Source organism: Helianthus annuus, chromosome 16 (genome assembly GCF_002127325.2).
Source record: "Helianthus annuus cultivar XRQ/B chromosome 16, HanXRQr2.0-SUNRISE, whole genome shotgun sequence".
Lineage (NCBI taxonomy): Eukaryota > Viridiplantae > Streptophyta > Magnoliopsida > Asterales > Asteraceae > Helianthus > Helianthus annuus.
In genome coordinates, this window is record NC_035448.2 from 182,603,587 (window position 1) to 182,630,517 (window position 26,931).

At 36.0% G+C, this 26,931-nt stretch overlaps 2 protein-coding genes and 1 long non-coding RNA gene across 3 annotated transcripts; all 3 read right to left on the reverse strand.

The window, feature by feature from the left end:
- Positions 1-362: 362 nt before the first annotated feature.
- On the reverse strand, positions 363-3,092 carry LOC118487994. Its single transcript, XM_035984952.1, has 5 exons — positions 2,581-3,092; positions 2,331-2,441; positions 1,985-2,165; positions 898-1,176; positions 363-815 (listed from the first exon to the last, which is right to left on the reverse strand). Exons 1-5 carry the CDS (start codon positions 2,874-2,876, stop codon positions 414-416), a joined length of 1,269 nt encoding a protein of 422 aa, XP_035840845.1. The 5' UTR covers positions 2,877-3,092; the 3' UTR covers positions 363-413.
- A 421-nt stretch (positions 3,093-3,513) lies between these two features.
- LOC110920130 lies at positions 3,514-5,260 on the reverse strand. Its single transcript, XM_022164363.2, has 4 exons — positions 5,041-5,260; positions 4,231-4,938; positions 3,881-4,132; positions 3,514-3,790 (listed from the first exon to the last, which is right to left on the reverse strand). Exons 2-4 carry the CDS (start codon positions 4,420-4,422, stop codon positions 3,662-3,664), a joined length of 573 nt encoding a protein of 190 aa, XP_022020055.1. The 5' UTR covers positions 4,423-4,938; positions 5,041-5,260; the 3' UTR covers positions 3,514-3,661.
- A 4,381-nt stretch (positions 5,261-9,641) lies between these two features.
- LOC110917847 lies at positions 9,642-10,094 on the reverse strand. The gene is made up of 3 exons (XR_002580896.2): positions 10,020-10,094; positions 9,846-9,955; positions 9,642-9,779 (listed from the first exon to the last, which is right to left on the reverse strand). It is a non-coding gene; the product is annotated as an uncharacterized LOC110917847 (long non-coding RNA).
- Positions 10,095-26,931: the final 16,837 nt, after the last annotated feature.

Sequence of the window (26,931 nt, forward strand, 5' to 3'; positions counted from 1 at the left end):
TGTACAACATTATATATACAACAACATTCACCAACATCATCTAATATCAATCAATAAAAAATAAATCAAATAAAAAAAATAAAGAATTAACAATCCAAATTACAAATTGCATATATTATCCTTTCATAGCATATGCATACTTTACACATTGCATATAACAAATCCATTAACATCATAACATAACCATCAAGATATAAATATATATATATATATATATATATATATATATATATATATATATATATATATATATATATATATATATAATATCATATATCATTTAACCATCAATCCAACAACAGTCATAATATCATACCATTTTCCAATTATATCCAATCACTTAACAAACCATATCATCAATCTATTTACCAGTTTCTAACACCGTTCAATAAACCATAAAACTTCTAACCACCCTACTGTTTCGCTAATCCTCTCCAGCACTCCTCCTGCAGTTCTGCTACTGTTTTCAATTCACGCTCTATCTTAACATTATTCACATTCTCAGCCGCTACCTTCACCATATCTAACACCCTTTTTCGATAAATGCTTGACGGTGATAACATCAATGTTGTTGCTACCCGCATTCGCATGTTATTCAACTGATGTTGCTTCACATCCTTCAAATCACTGAATCCACAATCAAACTCCTTTGTACTCCCTTTATAACATTCCATATGGCGCATTGCAAATACCCCACAATCTTTCACATTATCTTTTGTTCCCCACGTAATCTTCAACCTCTTTATTACACCTTTTTTAAGCTTTTCTGTATCCATGTGGTTTACTGACTTCATGTATGTCCACATGTAATTTTTCTGCATAATAAACGACAAAACAAAAAATAAAAAATTAACATCAATTGACATTATACATAAATATTACATTAACTTTACATACCACTTTACATGGTGTCCCCATGTATCTAAACTCTGATGATGTCCTTACATGCACTATGTCCCTGTTTGAATCCATGTTATCTATCACCTGCACATCTCCCGTATCCAAATCCATACAAATAAGATAAAAATGTGCCTTCTCGATCATTGGTACCACTATTATATTAAAAGCTCTCAAATCCAATAGCATGTCGTCCCTTTCAAATACTTCTCTCAAATACTTTTTCACAGATTTCAAAGCCATCTCCTCATCTTGCTTCTTCTTCAGCATATACTCCGGCTGCAATTTGTAACAATAAAATTAATATTTTTTATATCTATATTATTTTTATTCCTAATTTTTTTATAAACATATATTTTTTATATATATTATTAATTTTATGCATATATGCATATTGAATAACACATAATATAACCCATACGCATATTTGCATATTATAATATAACCCATATGCATATATGCATATCATACTTTCATTCATATGCATACATGCGTATCATAATTCCATTCATATGCATTATTGCATATCACTTGTTTATATAAATAATATATATATATATAGAGTTATATAGAGTAAGGTTAACATACAAAAAGCCTTATCATACATCACGTAGGAGACAATGGTAACCGTTGGATCAGGGGTATAATCACGCATGGGACCACATAATCACGCATGGGACCACATGGGACCACATAATCACGCATGGGACTATAATCACGCACGTTCTATGATAATAACGCACGTTATATTTTTTGTCATGTATGTTAATGTAGGTTAAGCCTTGAAGTACATTATACTTTCTCTATATATATATATATATATATTAAATTTTATTCTATATGAGTATATACATATCCAATCACTTTATTATTATCAATCCTATATTCATATTATAATTAAATCCACATGCATAACATATTTTTCTTTATATGCATATATGCATACTATCTGTTAACTCGACATACTACATTATCATATATATGCATATATGCATATTCACATATTATCTTATTATCCAACACATGTTCACATTTACATATTATATATGTGTATTTATATTAATATATAATCATACTATCCACTTACGAAGTTTGATGTATAACAAAACAATTGTCTTTTCCCGCTAGCCACCATCTTTTTCTCCTTATCATTTAACATTGCTGCCCAACAATCTATCAGATTCGTTGATATTTCCTTCCCGAAATCTAGCGTGTTCATTGTATGCCCCAATGCATGCAATCCATGTTGTGTTTCAAACATCTTCAACCTGCATGCACGTATATTTTTTTAATTATCCAATAACAATTAAATTGTTTTAACTCTATTTTTTTACAACTCTATATACTTTATATGCATTACGCATATTCGTAACAAACATACATGCATATAAATAATATACGTAATTATATATATATATATATATACAACTTACATAAAGCTTAATCCGGTTTTGTCATTTTTCTCTTCTATGTCAACTTCGCCTTTCCCATCTTCGTCATATACGCCTTTTCCAGATTCATCATCCTTCTTCTTTCTCTCCATCCTACAATATATTTTTTTGTTTTTCACAACTCAATACAAAATAAAATCTACAACATACTACCTAAATATATACATATATGAATTCATATATATATTTATATAATAACTATATACACACACGCACATCAAACAATAATTACCTCTTTTTTTCCATCCCAATGATCATCACAAAATTCCATAACAATTTTTCTTTCTCGTCCAACGGTTTATTCATTGGTACTACCTCCTCGCACTCATCATCATCTGTTTCTTGCGAACTTGGGGTCAATAATACAAATGATGGCATTGACTTATCAACTACCTCCTTCTCCTTCCTACGATACTTATACGCCACCTTTTTTTGTGCTACCGATTTATCACCTGTCTGTACGTCATCAGTACCCTCACTTTCATCAATTCCTAATTTTCCACCTTTTTCACATCTGTTTTCCCACATTCATCCCCTTCCTTTGTATCATCCGTCCTTACGTTTTTCTGTAACATACTAATAACACCATCAACAATTTCATCAACGTTCTGTTTAACCTTCTCTATCTTTACAGTTTCCTTGAAAGTCTCATTAAACATCCCAATCACCTTCAACAATTGTTCATCGTCTGGATTAAGCAAAAACTGTCTTTCCAACTCTTCATTTATGTCATTCATCTGATGCTTCAATACGATTACCGTATCTTCTATATCATCCATATGTGTCTACATTTATTATTTTTCATACTTTTTTATTATTAAAATAACAAATTTATTATATATATTATACAATAATATTACCATTATTATAATTTTCACATCTTCATATGAATTACACGTCATTATTCAATTTATACATCATTATATGCATATAATATAAATTTGTTTATGCATATATGCATATACATTATATACCCTCATATGCATATGCACATACACATAATCCACCGATTATGCGCATATGCATATGTGATTTTACACTCATCTTATCATATTTAAAAAAATTAATAATAATAATAATAACAAATTTTTTACACATTTGTATATTAATTAACTACATATACATTCCCAACACATTCAAATATTTTATTAATTTAACCTTATCATTCATTTATGCATATACATTTCCTATACTCATATGCATATATGCATATTAATTAGATACATACTATACTCCTCTGTTTATACTATTACCAACTAATATCCATACGTTAATATGCATAACTAAAATAATATACACATTTGTTTATACCATCATGTGCATATGCATTTATGCATAGATAACATTTCAAATATTATATGCATACATACCTTTTTTATACGTGACATCTCTGTTTCAATTTCACCTTTCTTTTTAACATCTCCTTTCTTATCAGCGTATTTCTACATTACATCAAACAATACATTATATAACAATTTTATCATATTATATATGGAAAATATACATTTTTTCATCACACAATATTCATATACCTCAGACGTGCTTCCTTCATTCCATATAACTTCATTCGCATCCTTCTTTGTATCTCCCATTTCAACATCCATTTCGTCATTTTTGTATTCATCTTGCTTAAAGCTGTCCCTCACTATTGCCCTTCCAAAAACGCCATTCACAATCTCATACTTTTCCCTCTTACTTAGCATATCTTTTGTCCAAAACTGTAATGGACCATTCGTTCTTTCTTTGTTCAATTCTCCACATACCGTCATATCCGCATATAACATCTGCAATCACACATTAAACAACATAATTATCCAAAACAACCGATTTCATTCATAAACATACACACATATACAATCATTTATTATAAAAACAAACTTACAGTCAATATTGGAATTGGCCCGTTGTACGAACTGTTGTTTCTTCCCTTTTTCCAACCGTCTTTACAACACCTTATCTTATTGCATATGTATGCACACCAGTTTATGTCCTCCACTTCTGTACTCTCATCAAATTTGTTGAAATAATCTGTTATGCACCATCCATCCATATTCACCCCAACAATAGTATTCATAAATACTGTCAAAAATCGTATTTGAATTTCCAGCTGACATCATCCATATTCTCTTCGATCCGTTTTACAATGTTTGCTGGTGTTATCTATTTCCCTTTGTACAATGCTTCCCATTCCTTTTTTCCAATAATTCAGCATCTTTCTTTTTTTCCTTATCATCCAGTACTATACCGACATTCTTTAATCCTGAAAGATTGCTCACCTCAGTCTCATTGACTTTTATGCTTCCATTTTGCATTTTAATCTCCATTGACGATTCATCAAAACTATCCATTATGAAATACACAAGCTTTGATGGTATTGAATCTGTATTAATTGTCAGCATCCTTCCAAAACCCATGTTCACCACTGTTTCCCTTTGTGCTTTTGACAACATTTTTACCACATAGTTCAACTGGTGTGGTGATATCCTACACTGCAATGCCATTAAAATGTTCTCTTTTTTTGATTTAGCATTTGCTTTCTTCTTTGCCACCCTCTTTATCCGTTTGTTCAACCTAACACCTTCATCGTTTTCTGCATTCAAACCAATAAGATATTCATTATACGTTTATGTTACATGGGATCCCTATGTTACATACACACTTAATATTATTATATCAAACAAGTATGTCGTACCTTTGCTTTGTTGTTCAACTGTTGTTGTGTTTTTTACATTCTCCACATCTTTATTGTTAACGTTACTTTTCCTTTTTCTAATTTGTGATTTCTTAATCATCAACACAATTGGTTCATTATCTTCTTTATCATCATTATGTTTCCTTTTTCTAATATGTGTTGGATTTGCATCAGTTTTCTTAACATCGGCACTAAATGTCACTTTCCTTTTTTCCCTTTCATCACCTGTTGTATAAACATGCAATTAAACAATGTTAATATATTAAAACTGATAACATATACGTTTACATATTTTACCATTATTTTATATGCATAAATGCATACCATTAATGTATGTGCATAAAATCATAACATTAATCTATATGCAAATGTAAATGTAAACATATTGCATATACAACAAACTATATACATAAATGCATACCATTAATCTATATGCATTTAACATATTGTAAATTCAAAAAACCTTTATGCATGAATGCATAACATTAATAATATGCATAAATGCATACCATTAATATATATGCAGCTGTAATTATAAAACAATTTGTATGCTATACAACTTGTATGCATAAATGCATACCATTAATCTATATGCAATGTACATGTAAACATACTTTATATTCAACAACTTGTATGCATAAATGCATACCATTAATATATATGCATATATGCCTACCATTAATATTTATGCATATATGCCTACCATTAATCTATATGCATCTATATATATAAAACATATTGTATATGCAACTGTACATGTATACATATTACTTTACATACTTTATATGTACATATCACATTGTATGCATATATGCATACTTTGTCAAAACTAACATAATCATACATTTGTGTACTAAATTACATGTGTATTCATACAACATACAAAATTAATCTCTGTTCTATTCAACAACCTGTATGCATAAATGCATACCATTAATATATATGCATAAATTCATACCATTAATATATATGCATATATGCATACCATTAATCTATATGCATATGATTAATATATATGCATATATGCATACCATTAATATATATGCATATGTATATGTAAAACATATTGTACATGCAACTGTACATGTATACATATTATTTTACATACTTTATATGTACATATCACATTATATGCATACTTTGTAAAAACTAACATAATCATACATTTGTGTACTAAATTACATGTGTATTCATACAACATACAAAAATTAATCTCTGTATCCATAATTTTACACAAAAATTGTAATTATTTAACTATCATCACAAAATATACAAGCTACGTCTATTAACATACTAAATACTGTATTTAACACAAAAAACGCCATTAAAATACCATATTATTTTTCAGAATTGACCTAAAAATGTGTTATACGGGTGAAATGTGCCCTAATTTGTTGTAATTGTACAAATATGTGTTTCAATTTCAAATTACTATACATATTACATGTGTAAACTAAAAAATACAATAAATCTATGTATAATTTGTTACATGTAGTCTTCTTCCTCAAAATTTATGTATAATTTGGTACATGTAATCTTCTTCCTCAGAATGCCCTTCGATCTACCCTGTCTGGTTTCACGTTTGTCATCCGATTCACTGATTTCATTTGTAGTCATTATACTCCGCAACAACTTAGAACAACCGTAATCGCCGCCGTAATCGATCGTAATCGCCTCCGCAACAACTTAGAACATCCGTATCGCCGTCGGTTATTGAACGTAATCGCCTGAAATTGTTACAAATCGCCGCCGGATGAGTCGTTTGTGTGTTCGAAACAACTTGTAACAGCCGTAATCGAGCCGTAATCGCCGCCGGATTCGCCTGAAATTGTTATAAATCGCCGCCAGATGAATCGTTTGTGTGTGTATTCGCGTATCTTACAAAAAAACCCTAACTACATTACACAATTACTCGTTATTACATGTCTAGCCATCCGCCTTTTTTATTTTTTACAACTTTAATTAAATTTCATATTTGGTCCTTGTAAGTGGTTCTCGCGGTTCTCACAATAAGGGTGGTTCTCGCATGAGCCCCTCCCTATATATATATATATATATATACATATATATATATATATACATATACATATATATATATATATATACATATATATATATAGTCTTAGGATCCTGTAAAAAGGACAATCTTAGTGAAAAGTGTGAGAAGGCATAAAAATTCATATGTATACATCATGTTTTGGACTTGGCCATAATGTTTTGTGTTGTTTTGGCAAGAAAAACACCAAACATAACAATTTGAGACATAATGCAATGAATTCTAGGCTTAAAACTTAAAACACCATGCCTAAAACGTTAAGTAGTGTGTTTCAAGTGTTAAGTAGTGTGTTTTAAATTCCACGCCCAAAATACGTTTTGCATTGTGTTTTAAATTGTTATGTTTGGTGTTTTCTTGTCAAAACAACCCAAAACATCATGCCTAAATTCAAAACATGTATATATATATATATATATATATATATATATAGGGGAAGGTTATTGATGTGTGTAAAATGCAACATATAAATTACATCAAATGAGGCATAAAACTAACCCTTTTTAAGTACTAATGTTGGAAAAATTGTGCTTTTGTCTTCCTTTTGTATTTTCAGGGTTAAAAGAGCTTCAACGAACAAAAGAAGCAAAAATGCAGCCAACTCCAACATAAATACAAAGAAAAGGAAGAAACGTGGCATGCCCGACTCCTCGACAACATCTCCCAAAGCAAAAACAAGAAGAAAGCTGAGCATGGGGCTGTGCCCAGCTGAACACGGGGCATGCCCAGCGAACACGGGGTCATGATCAGCCTTGGCATAAAAGACAAACATGTAGAAGCTTCTATTGCCCACCACGGGGCCGTGCCCAACGGACACGGGGGCGTGGTCAAATTTCCTGCAGGCGCATTTATTGTAATTGCGAATTACAATTAATGAAGAGAGAAAGACAAAGTTGGACACGGGGCCGTGCCCGAGCTGCTGTTCAGCCTATAAATAGGAGTGCTTGGAGCTCTTGCTACTCATCCCTTGGCACACCACCTCTCTCAACTTCACCCACCACCATCACAACACCATCATCCACCACCATCATCCATTGTCCCTCGTAGAGTGTGTGAGTCGTCTCAGGATCCAAGATTGATCGTAAGAGTTCTTGACAATCAAATGCCATGTTTGCCTAAGTCTCTTACATCACTTGGTGAAGACAAGTGTCTAGTGTAATACTTTTTATTTTTAATCTTTTGCACTTTTTAATTGGTTTTGTATTAATGACTTTAATTACTAGTTTCTTATGTTGAAGGTGATTCTTCCTTATCGTTTGTCCGTGGTGTCTTGGCATTATTTTACTGTCTATATAAAATAAAAGATTTTCACCATTCATATCTCCACGGTCTATATGGAGGTATGTTGGCTACCTGGTCGAGGGTTAAGGGAACGGTTTGGTAAGAGTCTTGTCATTGTTCAGTGTATAGATCCTGCAAAGGACCTGGGTCAAATTTAGTAGGACCTCCTTCAATACCCAAAGGTATTGGATGGCGGGGGTCCAAACTCTTTGAACCCCTCATAAGTTAAACTACTATTAAAACTTTAACCCGGCTACTTAGGACTGTATCCCTGCTGACCCAGACTACTTAGCCGAGGGTAACGTCGCCTTCAAAAGAGGGGCCTACCACATTATGCATTAATAACTTAATTAATTATCTTTCAATAATCCGACCCTTTAGGATTGTATCCTTGCTGACTCAAACTACTGGGTTGAGGGTAACGTCGCCTTCAAAAGAGGGGCCTACTACAATAACTAAGATAATCTCTTAAACAAGTGCAAAAGTGCGAAAATAATCAAAAGTTACACTATACACGAGTAGGATCCAAGTGATTCATCTTGTCTATCTGTTTTTATTTTTATTTTATTTTTCAGCATTTTAGTTAGTTTTATTTTCTTAGTTTAAAACCTTTTTCTAACATTTTGATTTGATTAGACGTTGAGGATAAACCGGTACTAAAAGCTCTTGTGTCCTTGGACGACCTCGGTATCTTACCAACACTATACTACGTCCACGATGGGTGCACTTGCCCATATGTGTGTTTAGTGTTAACAAATATCGTGTTTTATAAATTTAAAACTTGGCTAAAAAGTGTAAAAAAGGCTTAAAATATATACCTAATATATATAACACCTCGCACACATCAGTTATCTTGAGAACGCTAAATATTGCGAGAACCTTGAGAACGAATGAAAAAACCAATCAAAACCAATTTTTTTTAATACAAACCTCATTGTAATTAGAGTTAATAGCCCAAATGGTCCCTGAGGTTTGCTCACTTTTGCCAGTTTAGTCCAAAATCCAAAATTTTTAAATCTGGGTCCCTGAGGTTTGCATTTTGTTGCCATTTTGGTCCAAAAGTGAAATTTGACCGAAATCCCTAAATTAAAACCCCCTGTTTTGTCCTTACCCTCAGGGGTATTTTGGTCATTTTAGAATTATTATAACTAAATATTGATTAAACCTTTTTCTATTTATGATTAAACACAATGTCTTCTGTCTCTCTCCTCCCTCTCTCTCTCTCTTGACCTAGACCCAAACATCAACCCAGATTAACAACATCAAATTAAACCGATTGACAACAATAAGCCGATTAACAACATCAACCCAGATTCATATTCACTCTTCTTCTTCTTAATGCCCAGTCAAACAAGAGCATCGAAAATGAACCGTAATCAATAAGTTGTCTGCAGGCAATCCATATCTAAAGCACACAAATATTAGGGAAACTAAAGCAAAACAAGTGTATTAAGCTTGAAGTTGTTTATACTCTACGGTTGAGAGTTCCCAAGCCCACTTTATTGCTTCCTTCTTGAAGTAATCACCGAAACTAAAATTCCCGAGCATCTCAAAAAAATTCCCACCTTATTGCCTAGCCACCTGCAGATGTTGGAAATGGTCAAAGCAAATTTCTTATAATTTTAATTTAATTTAATTTATATACCTTTCCAAGAAAAATAGGCTTGAACTGAAGCATGCCAGCAATAGTGAGGAGGACAGTAGTATCATCATGTCACACCCCAACCGATGGCGGAAACATCGGGATGAGACGTACAAACTGTTCAAAGACATCATAACACTAAATGTGACAATATAATTAAATTCCATTTATTAAAATTCCAAAGTTTCATACAATGTCATAAAAAGGAAATAACAAACATCAAACATAGTTTATTTCAAAGGTGGGTTTCTAGGCCATCCTATTTATTTCTTCAATCTTGATTCCCCATCCTGCAGTATGCATTTAAAATAAAGTCAACAAAACATGTTGGCGAGTATACAAGTTTGAATATAGCATAATATGTTTGAAATAGCTTAACATGATCAAATCCACGTGAATACATGAGTTCATATTAACAGTTAGTCTGAATTAACTGGGTTAGTCACTAACTGAGTTTTCTGACTCAGTTAGTGCTGCCCTTAAATAAACTTAACCTGGTTAGCTGATTTAACCAGGATTTAGCTAACCAGGTTAGTTTAACTAACCAAAATCATCAAAAATCAATAAAACTTAGTTTTAAATATTTATTTATTTAGTTTTAATTATAAATTTACTTATTTAAAATATTAATAAAATAATATAAAAATTATTTTAACCCAAATTTCGATATTTTTACCGAATTAACGCATAAATTCCCGATTTTTGTACGGTTTAGGGAAATCTCTTGGCAACGATGAATTTATGAGCTGAGATTAAGATGTAATTTCACTGTTTTTACGTGTTTAACATAGTTTCAACATGTTATCAATTGTTTTGACAACACATAGCATTCAAACATAAATATGGATAAAATCATGCATTTTCATTATGATTTCAAGTCTCGAGTACAATTTGGGAATAAAACCAAATACCACAAAGGTACAACTTACAAAAATAGAAAGTACAAATAGACTTGCCAAAAATGGAAAGATCGAAAATACGAGATGTCACAGTCTCCCCTACTTTAGGAGATTTCGTCCTCGAAATCTTAAGAAGAAGACTGATTCGTGTTCCCAAACTTGAAATGAAGATAACGCTCAAATATAAAGTTTCGTTGAAAACGAAAAAGAGTTGGCAACTACCTCTGAGGTAAGGAAATCACCCCTGGCTCATTGGTGAAGTTGAAAATTCAGAGAAGCTAATCGTCAAGGTAAGGAAATCACTCCTATCTTGATGATATTAGCATAAGATTTAGAACAATCCACATGACACACTTAGTTAACAAGATTAACGTATCACTGGCATGTGAATAAACATGTCAACCCATCGTGTACCGTAATTGAAAGACTTAACATGACCACTAGAATACGGGCGGGCGCTACTCCTATAGCACTACGCATAGTGCTATACATGTTAAGGTGTGGGTTAAAAGACAAGTTCATCACATAAGAATAACCCAGTAATCACGAATCCAGTATAACATATTAGTATGCATGTATTAAATTGAAATTATATAACGTACAAATGTAGAACACATGAAGAAAATGAGATAGCATAAAAGAGATTTAACGTAAAACATAATAATTGAGATAACATAAAAAGAGATTTATCATAAAAACATGGATTGTCACGGAACGTAACATAAGACTATTCCAAAGTGAATCGAAATCCTTTTCAAATTAAGGAGACGTGCTTTGGCCTTATAGACAAATACTCTCATCGAGGAGCGACTAACGATATTTGTCCTTCCAGTTACTACACGTCCTTAATCGATTGGGAAAATCGAAACTTTGGCGAGATCGAAAATCAAGGAATGGGACTAGTTAACAAGTTGCGAGTTTCACCTCTAACTTGATAACATCGTACCCTAACGTGGTTGGTACTTATCCTAAGATAAGGGTCCACTAGAATATGAAATGGAAAACTCCCAACAAGGTTTGGATATCACTCCTAACTTGAGGGTAGATTTCGTGCAAAAATCGAAGCATAGCTGAGTGAAAATCATCACCAAGTGTGGGAATCACCCCTATCTTGATGAATCATTTCGATTGTATTGTAAGAGTGTCTTCAAAGCTTCCATGTGTGTATTGTGTTAGCCTTAGGAAAGGCTTGTATTTTAGAAGTCCAAAAGAATAGAGGGAAGCAAGGAAGAGAGAAGGGAATATTGTCTTAAACAGCAAATAAATGAGAAAGCTCCTAAACTATAGACTAGGTAAAAGCATTCCTACTTTTCCTAATTCACTATAGTTATGACTCTGATACCAATCTGGTATCAGAGTACTCCTACTATAGACTAGGGAAAAGTATAGCAATTCTACCTAATTCCCTATAGTTATGGCTCTGATACCAATCTATCACACCCCAACCGATGGCGGAAACATCGGGATGAGACGTACAAACTGTTCAAAGACATCATAACACTAAATGTGACAATATAATTAAATTCCATTTATTAAAATTCCAAAGTTTCATACAATGTCATAAAAAGGAAATAACAAACATCAAACATAGTTTTCCAAGGTGGGTTTCTAGGCCATCCTATTTATTTCTTCAATCTTGATTCCCCATCCTGCAGTATGCATTTAAAATAAAGTCAACAAAACATGTTGGCGAGTATACAAGTTTGAATATAGCATAATATGTTTGAAATAGCTTAACATGATCAAATCCACGTGAATACATGAGTTCATATTAACAGTTAGTCTGAATTAACTGGGTTAGTCACTAACTGAGTTTTCTGACTCAGTTAGTGCTGCCCTTAAATAAACTTAACCTGGTTAGCTGATTTAACCAGGATTTAGCTAACCAGGTTAGTTTAACTAACCAAAATCATCAAAAATCAATAAAACTTAGTTTTAAATATTTATTTATTTAGTTTTAATTATAAATTTACTTATTTAAAATATTAATAAAATAATATAAAAATTATTTTAACCCAAATTTCGATATTTTTACCGAATTAACGCATAAATTCCCGATTTTTGTACGGTTTAGGGAAATCTCTTGGCAACGATGAATTTATGAGCTGAGATTAAGATGTAATTTCACTGTTTTTACGTGTTTAACATAGTTTCAACATGTTATCAATTGTTTTGACAACACATAGCATTCAAACATAAATATGGATAAAATCATGCATTTTCATTATGATTTCAAGTCTCGAGTACAATTTGGGAATAAAACCAAATACCACAAAGGTACAACTTACAAAAATAGAAAGTACAAATAGACTTGCCAAAAATGGAAAGATCGAAAATACGAGATGTCACACATCAGGCACAAGGGAAGAGCTTGGAAGAATCCTATGACCTCTTGCAGCATAAAATTCAAGAAACCGCCTGCAAATAGAATTCCCACTTGTCTCAATCCGATTACACCGAAACTCGTTGAAAATCAACCCAAGTCGATTCAGATCTTGAAAATTCTTTCAGATCCATCGGTATGAACTCATATCTAAAACTCAGGGACGACGGTTGTAGTCGGAGCCTTTACAGCAGGGAGGACGGCGGTGGTGGAGTTCGGTGACGGTGGTATTCGAGAGAGAGGAGAGAGAGAAGAGACAAATGATGGCAGTGGGATGGTGGTGTTGGCGGCAGTAGGATGGTGGTGGTGGGGATGATGCGGTGGTGGGGGTGGTGGTGTGGTGGTGGTAGTTCAGAGAAGAGAGAGAGAGATAAGAAAGAGAGGCAGATTTAATTTGGGGATTCTGGATTGAGCTGAAACACACAAATATTAGAGAGAGACGCAGATTTAATTTGGGGAATTCTGGGTCAAAATTCTTGTTAATCTGGGTGTTAGAGAGAGAGGCAGCTCAAGGCAGATTTAATTTGGTTTTAATTATTTTTAACCAATATTACTCTATAATAAAGCCAGAATGACTAAAATACCCCTGAGCATAAAGACAAAATAGTAGTTTTTTTTTTAAATCTGACCTGATTTCACTTTTTGACCAAAATGGCAACAAAATGCAAACCTCAGGGACCCAAATTTAAAAATTTTAGATTTTGGACTAAAGTGGCAAAAGTGAGCAATCCTCAGGAACCATTTTGGCTATTAACTCTTGTAATTAATATACAACATCAAAAAGGAATTTACAACATCAAATAATTCATTTCTCCTCTCAAAATCACTCTTACTGTGACACGTTGGGTTCTTCCCGCACAAACTTATTGTACGAAACGATTAAGTAAATGATTAAAATTAGAAATTCTAAATTATAACTCTATTCTTATTATTTAATTATTTATTGTTTACATGATGATGAAAAATTTATGGGTCACACCTGAGTTTTGTCCAGCCCAACTATAAGCCCAAGCCCCCTCCAAATTACCCTAATTCTAATTGCACAGTGGAGGAGTGCATATCATTCAATTGTGCGATCCAACATGGGGAGATCAGAGTAAATCTAGTCATGTGCAAGGCACATGAGGGTACTATTGTAATTTCACCTCTCAAGGACTATTCTGTAAGATAACTTATATCAAGGGGCTATTTTGCATTAAACTTAAAAATAAAAGAATATATATATATATATATATATATATATATATATATATATATATATAAACTCTTACACTCACTCTCTCGATCTGAAAGTCCCTCCCTCTCTCTTCTCTTTCTAAGGTTGCCCATCACTCTTTGTGGTAGTTCACGGCGGCGCACCAGGTTGGCCAGTCTGTCTCTCTCTCTAACAACCGGATGGCGGTGGCTGTGGTGTTAGGTGATGGCGGGTGGTTGTGGTAGTGGGTTAGGGGCGGTGGTGAGTGAAAGGGTGGTTGTGGTGGTGGGTTAGGTGTGGCGGTGGAGGTAGTGTTACTGGCGATTGCAGGTGGTGGTGGCCGGAGACTCGATGGCCGGAATAGATTTTTTTGGGTTTTTTGGTTTTGGGAATTTTGGGGGTGTTGATTTGGATTTTTTATTGGTTCTGCATCTTTGTAACACCTCGTAAATTTATGTCCAATAAAGTATCGACACGTGTCATGAGCTTTAAACGTGTAAAAGAGTGCTTTAGAGGGACTAAAGTTGACAAATAAGGAAAGTATGTGAATAAAAGGGTTCAAAATGTCAACAACGGATAAATATACTTTAAAATAACCGTACATGATGTTTATACCCTTAAACGAATAAATCTTGGATCATACGAAGCTAATTGTGAAAGAAAGTGAGGAATTACAAACCACAGGGGCTAAATATGTCAACATGTTTAAAGTATACCTCTGAGTGACCTTTTAGCAAACCCGAAGCTTTGTAATGATTAATTATACTCACGAGAATAAGTGATAAAAATTTCACAAGGTTTCGATAAAGTATGAGAAAGTTATGGCAATATTCATGTACGAGGGGTTAAAAGCGTTAACATTGAAATCTAAGGCCTTACGAGTGATCACAAACTTAACCGAGGACTTAACAAAGGTTGGTTAAGTCTTGAGGGCCTTAAAAATCAAGTTAAAAGGCTGAAAATGCAAATTTGGAGCTTAAAACCACGTTTAAAAGGACCAGGGACCAAAAGTGCAAACTTGAAACTTGTTTGGCAGGTTCTGGAAGGCCCGGCGGCCCGCGTAAGAGTGACCTATGGGCTTACGTGGCCTGCGAGAGCAGCACGGCGATAGAAACTTTGGACAGATGCCTGTTGAAGCTGTGTAACCGACTTTAAACCTTGTTTTTACATACCAGGGGCTGCACCAACAAGTTTTCATGCATAGGGGCACTTGTCTTTGTCACACCCCCAAAATACCACCTAGGGAGTGTCCCTGCTAGGGGTGTGACAACCAATAATGAGCCACCAATCATATTGAACTGAGGATAAGTTTGTAAATAAATACCAAGTATTAAAGAATTATACCAATAAAAGTTTAGTAAATCCCAATAAGATTAGCGGAAGCAAATTAGAAAACTAAAGTCAAACAGTATCAATAAGCCAAGTTATAATATCAAGAACATCTCATGAATCTCTTCAGTCGACCCATGACCACTCATGTATCTCCAGACAGCAAGTTCCTCAATCCAAAATACCTAACGACCTGCGAGCATGCAACAAGTGTATCAGCCAAAGCTGGCGAGTTCACAGTTTATGAAAACGTTTGTTACCAAGTGATTATACCAGTCCATTAACAAAAGCATAGTAATATTGATAATATCTCGATGATAAACAAGACGGCTCCTGATGAATGTTTTGCCCTTTCCCCAGTGCTCCTATCAAAGCACTGGGCCCGACTGGGTAATTAGTTCACAACCGTCCTCCCCGGTACGGTGTGAGGGTGCCAAACCTAAGTAGCGCTACCAACTAATACCCCGTTACCTCCCCGGTAACAAAAGATGGGACTTAAGAATGATAGGAAGAGAATATTATCAAATATATACCAGTTTTTACCCAAAAGACTTATCCCTCTCCAGGATACCCAAAGACTGTCCCAACCACCGGGACGCATGCTCAAAGTAGGGAACTCACCTGTGGTTTGCTCGGTAAGATTAAATATCTTGATTACTAGTTGAATAAACACGCCCTAAAAGGGTTATCGATACAGTCAGTTACAACTAATTCATGTAATCATGATTCACATCAAATATATATATTGTTCACACAACGCACCCATGTACTTCAAACCATAACAGTTTATTCATCAACTAGAGAAAATAACAATCGCTTGGCATGTAACTGTTCAACTTGTCATTTACATACACACATCATTTACTAACCCACACGTTCAGACTTCATTATGGTTCATGGCTTTCCCCAAGTTCATATCGGCTATCCCACTTAACCTGCGGCCCAAGCTATTCCCGGCCGCTAACAGGAGTTGTTTTAATTGAATGGGCAACACACAACATTTTTGCTATCCAACAAGTTACTTGGCCCAACTCGTGCAAGTGGCCAATGATACTCAACAGTTTAGAACCTAACTTGTGATTTGGTTATTAAACACACTAACATGACATCGGCCATTATATGGTTTGTAAATTTAACTCGTATATTAAAGAGTCAATTAAAATAGTTACACACCCCACAATTAAAACAGTACACACATTGGTCTAACAAAAATATATATGTGAATGCATTCAAATGTATCATACGGCCCAACTAATAGCTCCCCCACTAATTCTAACAAGCCAATAACAACTATCAGCCCAACAATGTGTAATGCATTTGTTAAGATATTTGGTCCATACCTAAGTCCAAGTCATGTATTCGATGTTCATATCAGTGGTCCGAAAATCAACCCAATTATGCAATCAAAGAAACAACTATTCTACACAACCAAATATTTCCAATTAACATTCACAGTGAGGTAACCATATAAGCGGCCCACTACCGATTTATAACTAATAGTCCATTCTAACTTGTTCAGTTTACAATTAGTTCATGTAATATAATAATCAAACAAGTCATGCAACTTATCGTTCATGTATATAATACTCCCACTAACAACTGTAGGTCCCTTTTTGTCGGATGACGAACCTCAAACCTTGTTATACTAACCCACTAGCGAGTGCGGAATCCAAGCTAGCGAGCAAACCGGGATTAAGCAAGTATAAACACAACACACAAGGGTTCACCGATTAACACAACTTGTATTAATGCAAATGAAGGTTTCGGTTACAAGCACAATGTTTACAAACCTAACTTGTAAACTCTCAAAGTGTGTGTGTGAGTTCCGGACAGAATGCTCTCAAAGCTATCTCTCGGAGGTGTGTGAATCTGTCTAAGTGTCTCTCTCTCTCTGTCTAACTGAAATACAACACACTGCATGGGTATATATACCCATACACAGCAGGTCTTGGTCGAAGGATCCGATAGATGATCCGAAGGATCATCTATCGATGACAACATGTTCGAAAGATGAGCATGGACCTCGAAGGATGATCCTTCGAGGTCTAATATTCGAAGCATATCTTTCGAGCACCTCGAAGGATCAACAGTATCCTTCGAGGCTATCCTTCGATACAGACAAACATCTTTCAACTTATTGGCCAAGTCAAACTAGGAGGATAGTTGACTTGGTCAACTTACAGACTACCAAGGACATCGTTTACATACAGACCGAATACAGACAAAGTACAGACACAAGTGCACCAACAAACTCCCCCTTGGCTGTAGCTTTGTCTTTATCTTCTATAGTTGTAGACTCGTCTCGAACTTCGACGGTCTTTGGTCTTCGAGTTCCCAAAACTCTGATGTCCTTTCAAGTCTTCAATGTCGGAGGATCTTCAAAGTCTTCACGTCTTGAAAGCAGAGAGTGTATCAACAAACTACCCGTATCATGTAGGAAGTGTGTTGACAAACTCCCCCTTAACATAAGCTTCCCCTTGAGTTATGCTCGTGAAAAGACTTTATCTTTATGAAGTGAGATCCTTGTGGTGTTGATGATGGCCAGCGGCAACTCGATCATCTTCATCTTTTGAGCGCCTTCTCGTCGTGTCTTCATTCCAAAGCTTGTCATCGACCATGTTCTCCTAGCCTTTAGAATCTGCACATGCAAGAAATCTAAACGCGTAATGAGAACAACTGCTTGGAATATAGTATAAGCAAATGACACACGAATGACCATGTCATAATCAAACACCGTCCGACAGTTTGAAAGTTTAATAAATTTCTCAACTTTAGACTTAACTTTCAAAACTTGCAAATTTCGACCGTTTATGAAGATTTAGTCAGTTCGGTTTTCGTTCAGGTTTCAGGTAACGAAGACTTGAGCTCCAACATCGTACGATCGAAAATAAAGCAGAAATAAAATCTTTTTGGCTTTTATAAAGTTTATATTAAAACACGGATTTTAGGCGTGTTTTTGAAATTAAAAGACAACAATTTAAAATCCTTTGAGTGTTATCAAACGACATCACCGCTAATGTCGTGCTGATATGCACCAAACGACGAAACTGTTTAAAAGAAAAACAATAAAAGTTAAGCAGTAAATAAATATATACAAACATTCATTTTGCGAGTTTCGAGGGTAAGAGAATCATATCAGTGTACGGTCATGCCAAAACGCTCTTGTTGTTCAGTTAGTTAACATTAAGATAAGCATCCTATAACAATTATCGGTATTGTTGTCCACTTAAGCTCAACTTATCAGATGTAATCATGATTAGGAGATACGTTAATGTATGATTTATACTTACCGACCGGTGTTCATCCACATCACGACACATTCCCGTATCAAGGTATGCACGAGGGTTCATCTTACCGGTGAGTATACCGATTATCATCTGTTTGACCGTATAAGTTGTGAGATACTCACTTATTTTGATTTGAAAACAAGCCCTTTGTGATATAATCACTTATTGATGAGGAACTTGATTTTCATATGCATGAGGGCACAGGTGCAAGTCCGTGAACAGGTCAGTACTTCCGTACAGCAGAGAGACGAACTTGACACCCGGATAAATGTGATATATTTATCACTTATTTGTTTTGGACATGTGATTGTTTATCACTTATTGAGGTCGAATGCAGTATGTATTATGTACACGTATGTATGGTATCATGGAAGATCTAGACTTGCGTCCCCGTTATTTTTCGGTAAAAGATACAACCATGATACCCAGATGATAAGCAGCATAAAGACCGAATATTTCAGAACCTCGGCAATCTATCAAACGAAATTTCGGTACTAAGACCATATGCCAATGAATGGTTCCCACCTGGTCTTCAGTCGATTAAGATTTATATCACCCTGCACACTTTAAAATGATTGTGAGCCTACCGATACATCTTATATAGAGCTGCTTATCGTTTTTCATTTAAGGTTTAAAGAGGTTTGGATAGACCACTGATGTACTATCATTTTCTCTTTTGCTCTCCAGGAAACTCATTTTTGTTTTTCTATTGTTTTTGTGTTTTTGAAATTTTTCGATGTTTTTGAATTTTCAGATTTTGGATTTACTCCCCCTAAAATCAATAAACTAAGATAAATTTAAAAACACAAAGGTATTTACAAAAATGATTTTCCGATGTTGGTTTACTCTAGTGCTTGACCTTAATGCCGTTTACCAAAATTAAGTTTTATCCGAAAAGATTTAACAAATTTTGGAAAAATGAGTTGGCATGTCGGTAAGCAGTGCGGACCATGACAACATTGATGAGTTTCACAAAGAAACAATCACGTGTGAGGTGATATTCGAGATCAACGTGTCAGGCCAAAGAGTGTTGTACAAGACGATATAATTCATATAGCAGTCTAAAAATCAACAAGTATAGGAGAAATTAGAAATTTAAAAACCGTATACTGCAACTGCTTCGTGCATTGCAAGGAATCTGAGCACTCTCCCAAACTGGACATCCACTGGATGTGGACTTCAAAGTCGATTTTGTAGCTACTGAAAAATCTCTTCACAGCAACACGATCAAAAACCTTTGGTTCCGGCTGGTCTTCCACATTGCACCAGCGAAAGGTCTTTGTCTTTCTCTTTCAGAAGCGGTGTGCGGATGTTCAATCCATGCCCAGGCTTCTGCTCACATTTCCTTGTATTCTTTCCTGAAGACCCGATCAAAAACCATAACAACCAACTTTTGGCATGTTCTTCATTTGGTCGAATTTTGCAACTTCATACAACCACATTCTTTCACCAACATCTCCTTCTTCTTTTCTTTTTCTTTCCTCTCTCTCCATCAATGGCAACAACATTCTCCTAGATATATCAATATTTCGGATCCTTATGTCGCCAATCTTGTGCATGGACGCTCCACTATCAACAATCCTAAAACTATCAATAGTTCCTCCTGGAACATCCTGCACACTTACTCAGAGATTAGTTGGAGAGGGGGACCCAAGCCTTCACAGACTTGGGTCGTCCGTCATCATCGAGAATTGTAACATCCATTTCCCGATGATTCGGAATTGATGCAGCTCCCCCTGAAACAGTTACCGGTTTTGGTATCCAAATCTGTTTCTGTTTTTCATGTTTAACATCCGATTTAACAGATTTTATTTGGATGACCTCCGGTTTTAAAACCTTTTCAACTTCTTTTCTTTGTTTCTTTTTCTGTTTCTTTTCTCGTTGTTTAACAAGACGAGGGTCCTGTTTTGGTGAAACAGATCTTTTATGGTAATTGTTACCATGGGGGGCATCAATTTTTGACTTTCTCTTGGTGAGATATGGACAATTCTTAATGATGTGTCCATACTCACAGCATTCAAAGCATGATCTCCGCTCAACAAACCTCGGAGTATCATAACTGCAATAGCCGGATGATGAACTTCGTGATCTTGAGGTACTTGGTCCTACATCACAACCGTTTGTGTGTTGTGTATAGTTGTTTTGACTGTTTCTTTTCAAAATTTTACTTTGTTTAACAAAAACCTTATTGGATTTGTTTTTTGAAGTATCAATTTTATCAGTCCCTCTAGATTTCACGAGGTTTATCTTCCGAACCTTTTTCTTGTTTTCGCCCTGTTTGCCTTTTCTATTCTCTTGGGCGGCATGATTTTGTTCACGGGGATCATCAACCTTTGCTTTCAACTTATGAAGATATGGACAATTTCGAATGATATGTCCAATTGTTCCACACTCAAAACAATATCTTCGTTCAACAATCCCCGAAGCATCATGTGATCGTCTAGCCGACGATGATGAACTTTGTGAACCCGAGGTACTAGGCTTTGAACTGCTTGGTTCATTTCTTTTCTCGACAATTGTTTTCTTGACAAAATCTAAGTTAGATTTATTTTCAAACGTTTCAATTTTATCCGTTCCCGTCGATTTCACAAAGTTAACATTTTTCTTCTTCTTTTGATTCGGCTTCTTCTGGACTTGAGCTGGTGCCTTTCCTTTGGGCTTGGTGTGATTTTGCTGTTTTGGCATTGCTGGTAATTTCTTGTTGCCAAATTGTTTTCGAACTTCAGCCTTTGGGATTGGAGGACACTGTGTAACTGTAACATGTGGTCCTTTCTTCCCCAGAAACTTACTTGTCGAATTTTCAAAGACTTTATCGATTAAGGATTGATTAACGTTCTTAATAGGAAAATCTTTGTCTGAGTAAATTTTATCATCACCAACCAAAGTGTACAGCAAGGTCACACTCTCCGACTCCTTCTCAGACGAGGACTCAGTTGCAACAGTCTTAGCGGGTTTGACAGGGGGGTCACATAGAATGTGATTCTCAAGAGGTATGTCCTCATTTTTTACTACCGCATCAGACTTTGCTGGAGCAGCATCATCAGATTCATCATCTGAAGAATCAGCATCCTCAACCTCAACTGGAGGATCCTGTTTCTGTTCAGCAGTTACAGATGTATCTGCTGACACATTCGAATCTGAGGATACTTCTTTCTGGTATCCGAGTCCTGCTGCAAACTCCTTCACATCAAGAGGAACAGATGGTTCGAAGAACACTCTATCCTCCTCATCAGGCATGGCATCATAATTGTGTCTGACTGGTGGTGGACATTTTTTGTATCCTATGCATGTGACATCCCGTTTTTCTTTCTGAACGTCAATGATGTGATCCAACACATAGCTAGAGCTCAAATAACTGTCTAGCTTAAGCTGGATCGCATCACTTTCAGTTTTGACACAAGCCATTTCCTTTTGCATCATCTCAAGGCGAGATATATACAAATTAATGTCCGTTTGTTTTCTGGAAACCATTTTAGTCAATTCAGTTTTATCTTTCTTTAATGTCTCAATCATTGACTTAAATTCTTTTTCATGGTTTTCATAAAACATATTGGCTTCTGTGCATTTTGAAAGATCCACAGTCAACTTCTGATTGTGGATGAATGTCACATCATATTTTTCTTGCAAATCCTCGTGTTTGCTTTGCAATGCACACCAGTCAGCATTCAAAGAACCATGTTTGTCTTGCAAGTCAAACAAACTAGCTTGTAAAGCATCATGTTTGGCTTGCAACTCAGACATGCTTGCCTCTAACTCAGCACATTTAGCCTGCAAGCTATCACAGTTATCACAGTTTACAGCAATGGGTTCATCGACACATACCTGACTTGAAGAACTGTCGACATTAGCCATAAAGGCTGAATGGAGAGAAGACGAAGTACAAGCAGCTTGATCCATCAGAATAGATCTTCCAACACTTAGTGCTGCATCTTCATCCAAACGTTCATCAATATCAGCATCAACCGAGACACCAGATGTCTCACCCACATTCTCATCGCCTGACCTAGATGAATCTTCATCAACACTCCTGCTGTACCCAGAAGAGTCTTCATCTTCAGAAGATTCATCACCACTGGCGGAAGATTCTCCACCACTGGTGTTAACTACATCCTTCACAACTTGAGCAAAGCAAGCTGTACCATTAGGAGCATCACCACCAAACTGGATTGACCAGTCACAACCTTCATCCATCTGAACTACCAGTGCCCGGTTGGCTTGATTGTTGACAGGCACTAACGTACGTTCATTATTTCTGTTCTGGTTCTGCTGGTTGCCCTGGTTTCTGAAGGGGTTCTGGTTTCCATGCTGTGCTGGCTTTGCACATTCCCTCTTGAAGTGACCCCGTTCACCACAGTTGAAGCACTTTACTGCTTGTTTATCAAACCCATACTTGGTGTCTCTCTTACTTTCCAAGCTGGTTCTGCCAGTACTTTCCATCCAATCCTTTGCTCTTCTCACAGCACTAGCAAAGGCCCACTTGATATCCATCAAGTCCATCTCTTCTTTATCTATCTGCCGATAGTCTTCCTGTGTCAGATTAATGTTACCAATCTGACCTTCTATCAACCCACAGTACGCGCTCACTATAGTGTTAAGTAGCTCCATGTGTTCCTTGGCTACTTCTACACTGACTTTAGAAAAGCTTGAAGTGTCGAGCTGTACTGTATTTGGCTTTGATTGTTGACCAGCAGATGATGTTCCTCCATAACATGCACGTTGTTGTTGAGCAGGAGGAGGTGGAGGTGGTTGGATTGGATTTCCAAATATATCTGTGGTGGGAGGCGGCTTAACAGGAACTTGTATTGGATTGCCAAAACAATCTGTGCTTGTGACAAACGCCGTTTGAATTGGAGCATGTGAACCAGTTCTTGCAGACGAAGAGCTGGAAGTTCCATAATACATTTCTGGATTCTGTGGCAATGGAACTCTCTTCGCCTTCAATGTTTCCTCCTGATCCTTGTTTTCCAAAAGCTACACGAAGTCGTTAAAACTTGTAGTTCTCAACGCTCCGTTATACTTAAGGATTTCCAAGAAACTACTCCATTGAGGAGGTAAGGCATCAGCAAACTTCTTTACCACCTCTGCTTGAGTTGTTGTAACTCCAAAATTGTTCAACTCAGTAAGCAGGTGATAGAAACGACTTGTCATGTCTCTCAGAGACTCCTTATCCATGCAAGCGAAGCTGTCAAATTCTTTCTTGAGTAGATCATGACGCAGCTGACGTGTTGCTTCATTCCCTACTCCTCTTGTTTTCAACCCGTCCCACAACTTCTTAGTTGTCTTGAAGCTGACAAACTGGTGATAAATATCCTTGCTCAAAGCCTGGGTGAGAATGGCGTATGCTTTCTTTTCCAGATCATACGTTTTCTTTTTATCTTCGGGAAGATCAGCAAATGACGCAGTCTCTGAAGCAGCAACCTCTATGGCTTGATCGAAATCTGTGGTGAAACGTATCCACAGTTCCGTATTTTGACCAAGAACATATGTTTTAAACCTCTCAGCCCATCCTGGATATTCATTCAAACTCATCAGTTTTGGGGGTCGATTCAAACTTCCTGTTCCGCTTTCGCTTAATAAGATACTTTGTACACTCGGAGTTTGACCCGTTACTAATGCCCATTGATTTGATGGTAAAGCATTTGCTTGTGAAGATGTAGATACTGGAGATTCGGCCCATGACGGTGATAGACTTGTACACGTGTATTTTCCACTATCAGGAGCCGGTGTACCCCACCATGAAGGAGTAACTCCTGAACTTGTATATTTACCACTATCTGGAGCAGGATTCCACCAACTCGGATTCATGATTAATGAGCAAAATAAATGCTAACTGAATACTCCGAAAGATCACACAGCCGAAGAATCCTGATCGAAAGATCTGAGATCACAGAAACTTGTTAGCAATAAACTGACCACAATCGAAAGATCAACTATTGTTCGAAGGATCAACAGTACTCGAAAGATTACTGTTGAGTCTTGAACAATAATTTCGAAAGATTCAAGAACTCGAAGGATTCCCTTTTGAAAGATCCTTATCTTTCGAGTTAAATATCCTTATCTTTCGTATATCTGACTTTCGAAAGATCACACTTGTTCGAATGATCAACAGTGTTCGAAGGATCACTGTTGACTTTCGAGCACAGGCTTCGAAAGATTCAAAATCTCGAAAGATTCACAATTGAAAGATCCTTATCTTTCGAGATAAATCCTTATCTTTCGAACAACTATCTTTCGAACAACTATCTTTCGAAAAGATTCCCTTATCGAAAGATATGTTTCGGACTCAGGAGGACTACTCGAAAGATATTTATCTATCGAGCTGTCTCTGAACGAAGGATGGTCTTTCGATGTTGAAAGATATCTTTCGATGTCGAAGGATATCTTTCGAATGCTCACTGACACACTGACACAGATGTGACGGGTAGGTGAAAAGGTGATGGGTTGGTAAGTCAACTTTCGGCAAAAGGGTATGGCAGACTGTACTATCTTACCAACCACGATTTTCAAACAAGAACTTACCCAAAATGGTAAATTTAACCCAGAAACCGGTGACCGGAACCTTAACCGGAATATTGCCGGAATTCACCAAATCACTCAAAAACAAGTTTTCAAGTTACCCAACCCACTTACGAACACTCCCGGTAAGTTTAAAACACGTTTTCCAGTTTAAAAGTGTAGAAAAACCAACAAAAACGGGTGTTAAACCAAGTGTTCAAACACACACCAAGAACTTGAAAAGCCCGGTTTTAAACAAGGTAAAGAGCCAAGCTCTGATACCACTTGTAGGTCCCTTTTTGTCGGATGACGAACCTCAAACCTTGTTATACTAACCCACTAGCGAGTGCGGAATCCAAGCTAGCGAGCAAACCGGGATTAAGCAAGTATAAACACAACACACAAGGGTTCACCGATTAACACAACTTGTATTAATGCAAATGAAGGTTTCGGTTACAAGCACAATGTTTACAAACCTAACTTGTAAACTCTCAAAGTGTGTGTGTGAGTTCCGGACAGAATGCTCTCAAAGCTATCTCTCGGAGGTGTGTGAATCTGTCTAAGTGTCTCTCTCTCTCTGTCTAACTGAAATACAACACACTGCATGGGTATATATACCCATACACAGCAGGTCTTGGTCGAAGGATCCGATAGATGATCCGAAGGATCATCTATCGATGACAACATGTTCGAAAGATGAGCATGGACCTCGAAGGATGATCCTTCGAGGTCTAATATTCGAAGCATATCTTTCGAGCACCTCGAAGGATCAACAGTATCCTTCGAGGCTATCCTTCGATACAAACAAACATCTTTCAACTTATTGGCCAAGTCAAACTAGGAGGATAGTTGACTTGGTCAACTTACAGACTACCAAGGACATCGTTTACATACAGACCGAATACAGACAAAGTACAGACACAAGTGCACCAACAACAACTTCATTAAATGTCCACATGATTTGGTTTGGTTGCACATGAGCCGCCATGTTCATATTCAGACTATTAAATTTTGTGCAACCATGTAACTTCACTCTATGGGCCCTCACAACCGGTTGGCATCAATATTCATTAGTATACCCACACACAAACCGATATCAGCCCCTCACATGCAATTTCAATTTCATGTCTAACCTATTAATCATGCAATCACATTCAATTCATACAAAATCACAGTCAACTTTGATAAAGAATCACTAACCCAAAGCCTTAATCGATCAAAGTGATGTCTCGAATAGGGAAGGTATGTCATAGCCGTTGCACAATGGATGGTGGGAAGTAGGGTTTATGTTATCTTGTGTGCATTACTAATCACGTGTACATGTAGT

Bases quoted from the DNA above. Each gene is read 5' to 3' on its own strand.
- LOC118487994 (XM_035984952.1), bottom strand. From the start codon at position 2,876: ATGTGGGAAAACAGATGTGAAAAAGGTGGAAAATTAGGAATTGATGAA. The intron at 2,442-2,580 runs GTAATTATTGTT...AATATATTGTAG, and splicing joins ATTGGGATGGAAAAAAAGAG to GATGGAGAGAAAGAAGAAGG. The intron at 1,177-1,984 runs GTAAGTGGATAG...TACAAATTGCAG, and splicing joins TTTGTTATACATCAAACTTC to CCGGAGTATATGCTGAAGAA.
- LOC110920130 (XM_022164363.2), bottom strand. From the start codon at position 4,422: ATGAATACTATTGTTGGGGTGAATATGGATGGATGGTGCATAACAGAT. The intron at 4,133-4,230 runs GTAAGTTTGTTT...GTGTGATTGCAG, and splicing joins GGCCAATTCCAATATTGACT to ATGTTATATGCGGATATGAC. The intron at 3,791-3,880 runs GTATATGAATAT...GATGTAATGTAG, and splicing joins ATGAAGGAAGCACGTCTGAG to AAATACGCTGATAAGAAAGG.